Source organism: Mytilus trossulus, chromosome 9, assembly GCF_036588685.1.
Source record: "Mytilus trossulus isolate FHL-02 chromosome 9, PNRI_Mtr1.1.1.hap1, whole genome shotgun sequence".
NCBI classification, from domain to species: Eukaryota; Metazoa; Mollusca; class Bivalvia; order Mytilida; family Mytilidae; genus Mytilus; species Mytilus trossulus.
Window position 1 is genome coordinate 18,746,334 of NC_086381.1, and position 13,054 is coordinate 18,759,387.

General features: G+C 31.5%; 1 protein-coding gene across 1 annotated transcript; it reads left to right on the forward strand.

Moving 5' to 3' along the window:
- The first annotated feature begins 3,722 nt into the window (after positions 1 to 3,722).
- LOC134685249 (uncharacterized) lies at positions 3,723 to 12,554 on the forward strand. Its single transcript, XM_063544777.1, has 8 exons — positions 3,723 to 3,960; positions 6,654 to 6,771; positions 7,177 to 7,318; positions 7,874 to 8,617; positions 8,888 to 9,138; positions 9,622 to 9,850; positions 10,267 to 10,491; positions 11,259 to 12,554. Exons 2-8 carry the CDS (start codon positions 6,679 to 6,681, stop codon positions 11,507 to 11,509), a joined length of 1,935 nt encoding a protein of 644 aa, XP_063400847.1. The 5' UTR covers positions 3,723 to 3,960; positions 6,654 to 6,678; the 3' UTR covers positions 11,510 to 12,554.
- The last annotated feature ends 500 nt before the right edge of the window (positions 12,555 to 13,054 follow it).

The following is a 13,054-nucleotide window of genomic DNA, read 5'->3' on the forward strand; positions in this document are numbered from 1 at the left end:
GTAGTACATTTTCCATTTCAATTTGGGAAATATCTAGATCTAATTGTTTAAATACGGCACACCTAATTAGTATTCTCTTTGATTCCTCTTATGCTCAATTAACGTTTTCGATTTCTCATCAAAAAAATAATTTGCTCTCTTCGCATGCCCTCTTCCTTTTAAGTGTTAAACTCATGTAATGATAAGGCGTTACTGGTTGGCATACTACTTCAATCCTCAGGGAGAATTCAGTAGATATTAGTTTTGGTTTTAATAGTTATTGCGGACATCACTTTTATATGATGGTGATGTGTACACAACTTGATATACATTTTCTGACAAGCGATCATACATGTATTAAGATGAGAAGGTTTTACCACAATCAAATACATGACTTGACCCTTTGAAATTTGCTGATGCTTAAAGATTTACTTAATTCATATACAAAATCAGAACTTGGGAGTTGTGCAAAGTCAAAAGGAAGTGTCAATTTCATATGATCGCTGACCATTATTACGCTGTTTGCATAAGTTGAAATTATTTAACATTCAACTCAAGATAAATGCTTCATTTTGGTGAATATCAAGAAGGTCCTTAATAGTTTGACATGAATTCTTCGTTATATGATTGATATTACAACATACATTGTTTTTTCTGTTGGTGCAAACTTTCCAACCCTTCTATATATTCTTATTCTTACATGAAGCATCATGTTTAAAAGCCCATCAGAAAGAAAGGTTTATAATATCGTTGTTATAACTATCATATTATATGTCAAATAAGTATTGTTACATATATCTATGAATTAAATCAAACTCAGGGGATAAAATCAAATACAAAATATCATTAAAAAAAAAATATGAGTTTTTGACCTTAAAAATCTATATGATTAGAATTTTCTAAAATACTGGTACATTTATTGACTCAGCCCCCCTAGACCAGAGTGTTGTGCCAATATTTTAAATAACCATATTCGAAATGCCAGTTGTTAAAGTTGGTTGATGAATTGTTATTTGCTCTATGTCTAGGGGATTAAAATGGAAGAAGTATTTGATATCATTCCAATTGTTTATATACTGTGTTATAAAAACATAGGCCGAACAAAAAGGGGCCCCAAGGAGTATGTAGCGATAACCATTTTGCATGGAATTAATATCAATGATGGGCATCAAGAATATTCTGTTTGGACAAAAACGGTGTTGACCAAAATCTTGTCTTCTCAAACTTTATTGCTAGATAGAAAAAAACACTAAATGTCATACAACAGTCTACAAAAAAAATACATAGGAACTAAATATTGAGCAACACGTACCAAACGGAAAACCTAGAGTGATCGCAGGCGATATCGGCAATGTTTACTTATTTGTAAATCTTTATTTGTTTGCTGATAACGTTTGCTATTGACAGTTTAATATTTGATAATGGCATTTGTTACATAATAGTTCGTTTCTATGTATGTTGCATTGTCGTTTGTTTTTTGTTGCACTTCAGGGTTCAGTTTGTTTGTTGTTTTCCTCTTATAGTTGATGTGTTCCCTCAATTTTAGCACGTAATCCGGATTAGTTTTCTCTCAGTCGATTTATGACTTGTTAATAGCGGTAAACTAATTGTTGCCTTTATTTATAAATCACAGGCACTTGTCTCTGAAAAAAGGCCTTTCCATTATACTTTACTTGAAAGAATTTTTGGTGTCAATCCATCTATGAAGTTTCAAAATTTTGAAAACAAATCGTTGCTGAAAAAAGCAAAACTTTTTAAAATGATAAATAATAGATAGAAACTTTACAAAGGGTAATATGATCAACAAGACAAGATCTGCAAATAGGTCAGCATAGATGAAATTGTCAACTGTAATTTATAGTAGAAATTGATCTTAAATGACGAATTATATGTTTAGGACTGACACGCTTGAACAATGATAATGGAAGAAAAACTATACAGAAAAAAACGATCAGCAGACAAATTCGACATACAAGACTACTCTAAGAATAGAGAAAAAACTGTAAACAGAAAAAAATTATCAGCAATACAAGTTCAACAAGTTAGAAACTGTAAAGACCATGTGTCGTGCACCTGCAACAATGGTCGCCGTCTATCATTGCAGTTGATTTCGTCTTGCTTGTTATCTTTGTTGTTGACAATTTGGGCTAACACGCTTGAACAATTATAATGGAAGAAAAACTGTATACAGAAAAAACGATCAGCAGACAAATTCGACATACAAGACTACTCTAAGAATAGAGAAAAAACTGTAAACAGAAAAAAAATGATCAGCAATACAAGTTCAACAAGTTACAAACTGTAAAGATCATGTGTCGTGCACCTGCAACAATGGTCGCCGTCTATCATTGCAGTTGATTTCGTCTTGCTTGTTATCTTTGTTGTTTACAATTTTTCTGTATTATCAAAGTGTTTTAAAAAAAAACACCTGATATTAAGTATTTTTTAATGACAATAGAGGGTTACTGCTCACAAGGAAGCTATTAAACCAAGTGGTTCCAAATGGGGAAGTTGAAATCATCCCTTCGTAAATTTTATGGACGCCATCACGAGTTGGTTGACCGTTATGGGATAACCGTTTCACAAATGATATCGGATATGTTCCTTACGTCGTAATTACAATCCCCTTCCCTTTCAAGAATTTGACCTACCGAGTTAGACTATTTACCGGATTTGTAATCACATAAGCAACACGACGGGTGCCGCATGTGGAGCAGGATCTGCTTACCCTTCCGGAGCACCTGAGATCACCCCTAGTTTTTGGTTGGGTTCGTGTTGTTTATTTCTTTAGTTTTCTATGTTGTGTCATGTGTACTATTGTTTTTCTGTTTGTCTTTTTTCTTTTTTGGCCATGGCGTTGTCAGTTTGTTTTAGATTTACGAGTTTGACTGTCCATTTGGTATCTTTCGTTTCTCTTTTACAGTAAATTAAATCAAAAATTGAAAATCTATATTTGATAAGAAATTCGCTTGCACTTTACATATACATTTCATTTAAGAGAGCAGTAGTTCACATGAACTCCCTTCACTTTTGTATGCTTAGAACATTAGTAAAATAACATACCAAAACAAGAAAGAAAGAAAAAGCAATTTGCACATGATAATGCAAAATAAAGCACAGTTACAAAATGTTATAAAAGTAAAATCACATAAATACAGAACTCAGAGGAGAATCTAATCGAAAAGTCCATAATCACATGGCAAAATCAAAATACATGAAAAAACACATAAAAAACGAATGGACAAGAACTGCCATATTCCTGACTTGGTACAGGCATTTTCAAATATAGAAAATGGTGGATTAAACCTGGTTTTAAAGCGCTAAACCTCTCACTTTTATGACAGTCTCATCAAATTCCGTTATATTTACAATGATACGTGAACTAAACATATATAATAAATAAATAGAATAGTTTAAACCGATCAAAAACTGCATTTCATGAATACTGTCAAAATTTAGAATATACCTTGACATTGTACTCTGTTGAGAGCTATCTATCGATTGAATTTTAATTATAGATCTACTCTTGTATAATGCATGCCCTCTGTGTGTGATTGTGACGTCAAACTTTGATCTAATTCTTTTATCAACATTATTAAATTTCCTTTGTTTGATTTGTGAATGTAATTTAAATCATTCACTTATATTCATAAAAACATACATAATTTTATATGATTTAAAAATAAATAACACAATGTGTTAGGGTAATTCCTTTTTATCTACCTGTGCGTTCCACCTTTTGCCTCATATACCCGTCAGGTAGTGACTTGGTTTTCTTCATTAAGTAATTGTCGTAGGAGACGTTCAGTGCCAATTATTATTACAGACGATCTTCGTTGACAATTTAAGTGAATGAGATAGAAAAAAAACATTTTAAGACGGGGAATTTATATGTGATGAAGGATTTGTAAATTTCAAATAAACATATAATTATACGGAATAACTCACACTGGTATCGCACACTACAAAACAATTTAACAAGTAAGCATTATTAATTTAATTGGACGTCTATCTGATTTTAACTGTTAATTCGATGTCGAATTTCAACCGAACATTATAATTGTGCAATTTCTGGTATGTATATGTGAAGTTAGTAACACACACAGTTCTAAATTTTCTTCTGTTTTTAAGACATGAGTGCTTAGCTCAAGTAATGAGACCTCGTTACCACATTTGCAAGGTATAAATGTATAGGGAATATAGGAATTAACATGTGTGTTGTCCATACTATGTTTTTCCCCATTCAATTTGAATATCTAAGAAACTATATCTTCATATTGATAAACAAATATTAATAAGTTTGCAGTTCTAGGCGCAACTCTAATAAACTTAAGCGTCGTCGTTTTTCATTACATTTGTCAAAAATTTAGTCTTAGTACTCTACAAAAGCATGAGAAATCAAATGGAGTTTGTTTTTGTTGCATTTCGGTGTTCCTCTTGTTCCTAGGTTTTCCTCTTGATAGGTAGTGTGTTTCCGTCGGGTTTGGTTTGTAGACGGATTTGTTTTCTCTCAATCGATTAATGACGTTTGAACACCGGTATACTACTGCTACTGTTGCCTTTATATATATTTTTACATTTGCATAAATAATTTCTTTTTTTTTAATTCATAACTTACCCTGAATTAAAAAAAATGCAACTAAGAATTAATTATGTCTAATGTCAAATTATTGAAAATATTTAAGACTTCGATATCGGTCAATCAACTCATCATAGATACCAGGATTTTGATTATATATGCCAGACGTGAATTTCGTCTACAAAACACTCATTTGTGGCACTCTCATCAAAAAGGTTGAAAGAGGCCAAAAAAATACCCGACGAACTATATTAATTGGAGTAAATATGCATTTGTCGTGCCTCTGATTATGGTTACTCAATATATATATTAAAATGCAAGCCTTGCAATATAAAAATCATTATTGGCATACATAAATGATTTGAAAACAAACTGTACCAAGTCAGTAATACGACAGTTGTTGTCCATTCGTTTGATGTAAAAAAAAAATCTGATATCAGATCATATCACATTCTCATCTATTTTTATGAAATTCAATGACATCTGAGTCTTATAAATATGCTTTAATAACGTGATATTTTACATAAGTATCTACATTACATCTATGTTTAACTTTAAGGTGTTTATGATTTTAAAGGAAATATTCTAAATGTATTTGTTATCACACTCAAAGAAATAACACTTTAAAATGTTCGTGTTTCCATAATATTCCCATGTATCAGTTACACTCATACCTACAAGTTCGAAAGTCGGGGATATTCAATTTGTATAGAAATCACAGGTAATTTGTTTGACCTATACATGCTATAGAAATGGTATATTAAAGTATATAAGTGCAACGATAGAGACGACTGCCTGTGGAAGAAACGTCTATATGATAATAATTAAGGAACCTTGTAAATAAACTCATCATAGATACCAGGACTTAATTTAGTATACACCAGACGCGCGTTTCGTCTACAAAAGACTCATCAGTGACGCTCGAATCCAAAAAAGTTAAAAAGGCCAAATAAAGTACGAAGTTGAGGAGCATTGAGGACAAAAATTCCTAAAAGTTTTGCCAAATACAGCTAAGGTAATCTATGCCTGAGGTAGTAGATTCATTGGATTCATATATATCCTTACATGCATTGATTGTATACAAGTGTGTTTAATTTGTTTTAATGGACGAAAACTTAGTTTAAGAATTGAATAATATCTTCCCAACAATAAATACTCGTATATTTTTTTACCTGTATAAAGTGGAAATACAAGAACGATATTTGAGCCTCAATATGGACTTCAACTATCTTAATGTATGTCCCAAATACCTCAACAAATAATTTACGAAAGCTATACATAATTTATGCGGCTGCGTATAAGTTTATAATTCATATATAATAATTTAAAAAAAAAGAAGAACAAACGCTTGAAACGTTTAGACAACTACTTGTAATGTTTGGCAAATAAACTGATGTTTACGTCAACTCCTGGGATTTTTTTTATTTAAAAAAAAAGTCAACAAAATTGAGTAGCTGAGAAAAAAGTATGATTTAATTTTTAATTTTAATAGAAATAATTCAAAGCTTTCAAATGTGTATATAAAACTCTTTCAGGCATTATGGCAAATAGTAGTGTTGTTTGCTATGTTATAGAATTTTCTATGTCTGAAGGAAATGTCGGGCATATTAAATTAAAATGTTATTTCTATTTTATCGACTGAATACAGTCATTTGTCATGGACTCCAACAATGTCACATAGTCATTCAAGCTTAGATTTTTACTGTCCCTGAAATAGACTTTTGATATAAATCTGATTATGTCTGTCTCTCAGAATAAGTCAAGGTATAGTCAAGTAAAATTACATCATGGATGTTACAGGATAAGATTTTTAAATTTCTAAAAGCTAATTAAAGGCCAGTCAATAATGTGTTTCGGGGGATCTTTAGCAAAAACAGTTGTTGACAAATACTAAACACTGTAACCAAGACAATCTTATGATCAGAAACACATTATATTTTTTTTTGTATATTGTTCAACACGTAACTGATCAAACCAAATCTTGTTCCATAAACAAGTTCAACTGTACAAAATTTCATTTCAAAATGCATGTAAACTGTTCTTCAAAATATTGGTAAAATCTTATATGAACAATTTCCTTCATTTCAATTTTTAGATTTTAGTCTGCAGAAAATAATAGTATGTCACAGCCACTCACATTGCCACCTTGTCGAGTGTGTGGAGGAACAGCCACAGGAATTCATTATGGTGTCAATACATGCGAGGCATGCAAGGTATGCAAGTATAATTTTAACTAGCGAGAGAATGTGATAGTTATGATATCGTACATGTAAAATAAAGCCTTTATAGAAAGAGCTACAGATAGACACGCTGATGATCTAATCATGGTATCAGAACAGGTCATTCAGACAAATATACAATGTAGTTACTACTATTGTAAGAACAATATCTGATTTCTTATAAAAACATATTCTAAGTTATCAAATAGCCTTGTCTAATGATTAAAACTGGTAAACATGTTCTAGATTTGTTTATGATGGAATCTTAAAAAACAAACTGAAATGATTGGCAAACAAGAGATGCAACGGAATACCATTAAAAAATATGTGATTTTATTATATATACTTCACTTGAAATAAAAAAAATAAAAATTCAAGTGTGAAAACATTTACTTGCAGGCATTTTTCCGAAGGTCTTTGGTAGAAAACAACAAGTATGTCTGCCCAAGAGATGGTGACTGTAAGATTATCAACCATAAAAGAGCCAACTGTTCTGCCTGTAGACTAAAAAAATGTCTGGAGTTGGGAATGTCCAAAAAAGGTAATGTAACTGACTTTATTTAACGTAACGTATATTTGAAAATGCTGTGATATAATGTTGAATTTTTAGGACACAATATATCAATAAATGTCAATATTCACATTTTCTAATTTATACAGACTATCAATCAGACAACACCTCACACACATTAGGCATCCCAACTTTACTTTTCGATGTTCATTTCTATGGGTTACTTTGATCAATGTTGGGTCCGCATGATCAGTTGGTTTTGTTCTAATAGTTATTAAAGGTCCCATAATTATAATTTTATTACGCCAGACGCGCGTTTCGTCTACATAAGACTCATCGGTGACGCTCATATCAAAATATTTATAAAGCTGACGAGCATTGTGGATCCAGAATTCCAAAAAGTTGTGCCAAATATGTCTAAGGTAATCTGTGTCTGGGATAAGAAAATGCTTAGTTTTTCGAAAAATTCAAAGTTTAAACAGAAGGGATATAACACTTACTGATATACTATGTTCAATATGCATCATATGACAGAATTAAGTGTATGTGTATATTTGTTGATGTGTGTATGTTTGTATTTTACAGCTGTGCGTCATGGTCGATATACCGTTGCCATTAGAACCAAGACTATTTTAGAAGTGAAACAACTTGAGAGGGAAAAAGCATTAAATGATACCTTTGCTATGGCTGATTCAGTGGCTACAAAGTTACCAGAAATTATATCAGTGCCCGAAAATGATATAGTTCCAGATTCCTCTGTGCATGATGACATTCTCTCCTTCCTGGTAGAAAGTTCCTCAATGGAGAGTACACAATTCACATCAAATGACACTTTACAATCATCAGTTATAGGCAGTAGCATGCTATCTGTTGGTGATTCTTTTCATTCTTCCAGTAATTCATTACAGTCTGCCATTGAAGACAATCATGGAAACATGACATCACTAGAGCCATCATCTTTGTTTACATCAATTGAAAATACGATCGACTTTGATATGTTCACAAACCCGAATGACATTGACATTCTAAACTCAACTGACCATGAAATTGAAAATATTGAAATATCTGGATTAGACATGTTCTTAAATGGGCAAAACGTGAACACATCAGATAAAATAGATTTCTTGGAATTGAATCCAGATGAATTGATAGATCTGACTCAAGAGCTAGTTGACGTTTTCCCTCCCCAGACAACAATCAGTACTGTAGTACCACAACAACAAAGTCCCCTGAGCATAGTTAGTAGTCCCTACAGTGTGCAACAGTATAGTCCAGATACTACCACATTAGACGAGAGTATGTCGTCACAGTTTGGATCTCAAAGTACATGTAAGTATCTTATTAAGCACTATTTAAAAGTAGAAATAACAAAAAGCAGAAGTGAAAATATAACATAATATACAAAGGAGATTTTTGTATAGATGAATGAGAGCGCAACTAAATGACACAAAATCGTCCAGAGATCAACAAACGGTTTAAAACTATAGATCCATTAGGGGGAGGGAGGGGAGATACATTTATATCTTCATTCCACTATAAATTACAAAACAAATCTGTTTATTTAAGATTGATAAGACATTTTCATATTATCTTTTTCAGCATTCATTGAATTAGTGTCGAATACAGGTAGTTTACCATCAAGGAAGAATACACGTTTATCAATTGAGCTAGAGGATAATACCATGTCACCTCGTCCACAAAAGAAGCTAAGAGCTTCATTCAACTTAGCAGATGACATGGAACAATTACAATTGATAAATATCATGGTTTCTGCACAAGAAATATTATATCCTGGAATGAGGAAACATTTTCAGAAAGAGTACACAGCCGTCATTCACCGGGAATTCTGGGTAAACTTAAAAAAACACATTTCTAGCTTTGATGTATTTATGATTAAAATTCAATCACAAACGTTAAATCAGAGAATGATGTGAAAGAAGACTAATACGTATGACTTTGAAGTAGTTAGTTATAACTTGAGATCAATTTGAAGAATTATACGAAACAAAGAAAGAGGCTTTATGTTTTACATGCAGTATGATAGATCTATCATTCTGCTTATGTTTGCAACTAAACAAATTATTAAGAAACTCACAAAAGTTCATATTTTTTTACGATTTCATCATCACGTTAAAGTTTACAGGCACGATATATATATATGTTACAACTCACTGGTGACATGTTTTAGCGGTCTTAGATCTTTATATACCAGATAAAACTCTGACAAGTGAACTATTTTATCTTTTAAATGAATATTGGTAAACTACTGGTGCCTCTAATTTAGAAATCAGTTTGCATAGCATACACAACTTGAATATGTATTTTCATTTCAGGAGAAAACACAGTTACAAAATGAACTATTTGGTCAATTGAAGAGCCTCTCATCAACTGAATACAATAACTTTTTCATGGTGACTGGTATTGATCTTGATGGACGTATTGGCTTGTTCACTAAGTGTGCAGAATCTATGCAGAAAGAACTCGTCAAATATATTTCCTTTGTCAAGTCAATACCTGGCTGGGAAGATGTTCATAACAATGATAAACTCACACTTATCAAAGGTTCGTTCGACTTGCACCACTCTTATAGATAGGGTACTGTTTAAAAAAAAACACAACCCAAAACAATTTATTAGTGTTATTCTAGCACACATATGGAAGATTGTTGTTTTTTCAATGATAAATTCTATATCTACCATTTTTAAGACAATTTAAAAAACGTACAAAGGACGTTATGTATTATACCTTCGAATAGTTTATAAGTGTTGATATTGAGAGAGGGGCGGAAGATACCTAACGAACATTCAAACTCATTAATCTAAAATAAACATACAACCCCATGGCTAGAAATAAGGCATGACATTGAAAATATTGAAATATCTGGATTAGACATGTTCTTAAATGGGCAAAACGTGAATACTATAAAATAAGAATAAAATAAAATGAATTTTAATGAAGTTAATTGGTCTTTTTTGTAGCTGCTAGATTTGAGTATTGGCTACTTGGAAAGTTCGTGAATAATAATCCTGATATGAAGATTTCAGCTGATGAAAATAGTGGACTCACTCACAAACAGATTGAACAAATGTGGGGAAGTCCTGAAAACATTGATGCTATTAGTAACTTTACAAGGAAGCTAAAGAAACTTGATTTGTCATTTGAAGAGATTGCTTTGCTTAGAGGAGTAGTAGTTCTGTCTAGAGGTAAGAGAGATAACTCTAATATTTCAAATGAATTCATTGGTCACAAGTATAAATAACATATTCATGCAAGAATACTATTCCTTCATGTCCAAAACTAATAATGGAAATCAGAAATCTGTGACAACCAACATACTTATGATTATAGGCAGAAGTAGTAAGACGATGTTCACAAGGTTCAAAAGTCGAAAATTTATTATCAGCTCAGTCAGTGTTTTTTTCTTTGGGTAATGTCATGATGTTAGCATGTATTGTTTTTAATTCTATGTTGATAATAAAAAATAATAATGATAAACTAAGATTGAAACTCCCTCGGGCAAAGTTTACCTTATGTGAATTTGGCTATTTTTTTTAGTTCTTTGTTTGATTCTATAGCTCCGAGTGTTTTTATAATCATAATTTTATGATGTGTCATACTTACAAATATTAATTCATATATAATAATGAGCAGTTTGCACAAATCAATAATATGTCAGGGTTTTCTTTGACCTTTCAATTCATAACTGGATAATTACCATAAAGAGATGCTTCTCCAAAATGTCATGTAGATGTAGGTATGAATAACAATATTCACGGTATATTCTAAATATATAGGTTCTATCGATGTACTGTTGAATGACGTTTAAAACTTTCGCCTCTTGTTTTAAGATGAAAAGTTATAATATAGATATAGACATTAAATAATTCATCCTATTAGGAACATGCATATATATCTACTGTTCCGAAATTCTATATATATTAAAAAATATAACTGAACCTTTTCATTGCAGATCGGTGCTCTCTTCGTGAACCAGAAGTCGTAGAGAAACTTCAATGGAAAATTTTACAGTCATTTATTCACCTCGTTAAAACGACACATCCAAATGAACAGTTGAGGTTTGCTCGTTGTATGGACAAACTAACACAACTGAGGGAACTTACAGAAATTAACTACAAAACAAACAAAAACCTAGAGAACTTCCAAAAGTCTATGATTCAAAATTATCCATTGTTGTATGAATGTGTTACATATGAGGGATAACAGCTGACCGCACTATACGAGGCAAGAATTCTCGATTTTAAAGTATTGGTGGACATTTGGATTCAGATAAATGATGATAATTCACGTTTCGAGATGTCAGCTTTAGCTTCAGCTTTTAGTGCTTAATAATTTTATTCTAATTCATTAAAACATGTATGTTCTTTTATGATGTTTTTTGTTTTGTTTACAGGTAGTGTTTCATGATAGCCTTTTCTGTTCCTATCATAAGAGAATGTTCATAGTCAAATGAACCTAAACGTGTGAACGTCCTTAGGTCATGGGGAATACGTGTAAGCAAAGTCGATTACAGTGCAAAATACAGTACAACAGCTAGAAATTGTTATCTAAATATCAGGAAAAATATAAAAAAAATAATATTTTTGTTTGCTTTTAAACAAATGGCCAATAGGGTACATAATATGATATATTTCTTTATAAATGAGTGTGTCGACTGTTACGAGTGACTTAATTCCAAATTTTTGTGGCACATAAAGTTTAAATCTAGAGACAATTTGAATTTTTAAAATAGAAAATGTCTCTGTGACCTGCTTTATCCCCAGAATGCTGTGTAAATACCAATGACATTGAAACTGTCATATATATATTCTCCAAATATATCATTTGTAAACGAATTTGATTCCAGTTAAGAATAAGAATTTCATATGAAGAAGTTTTCCTTCATTTTCACATTCACCAATCTCACAAAAAAGAAGGGTAATAAATATATACAATTTATTTTTTTTCAATTTAGATACGTTATATATAGTCTTAAGATAGAAATTGTAATATTGGAGCTTGGTTCTATTTTACATATATATTTCTTCAGATTCATTGTACAAAGCCAATAGTGTGTCTTAAATGCGTGTTGGTTTGTTGTTGATTTCTCTTTCTTTTTCAAAATTGAATGATTTCAAATGTAGTATAAGTCAATTTGTGTTTTTATAGAACAAAGTATGTACACTGTTTTTGTTGTATATTGCAATCAAAAGTTGTTTTTGTATTTTTGTGTTTTGTTTTGTTAATAAAAATGACCATTATTATTGTATCGTTGTTTGTAATTACTACTATAAAGAAGCAAATGAATTCGTAAAGAATGATATTCCAGAAAAATAAAATACTTTGGCCAATTAAAGGTTAAGCTTTGATGGCTGTTGATTCGTTTTGAAAGTCCAACATAATAGAAACCCTTCCCCCACAATCAGAGATTAATACAATGATACAAGAAGAAATATATTTTTCACCCATTAGACATTGTCATTGGTCGCTATGAGTTGGAATGAAATAACTTACTACATGCCATTAATGGGAAATGTTTGGTATGACTACTCACAAGACTTTTCATTTGACTTATTTTCAATATAGGAACTGGCAGCACGTGTTGAAACTATTGGTACATCTTTTCCCCTCTGATATGCATTGATTTGATATGGTCATACGATCGAATTCCTATGTGTTGTTCAGTTCTGCCATTATAATACAACGTAACTGTTAAATGTGTTACACTGCACTTTTACACAGTGTTGCATGTTACAGAGAGATAGCATA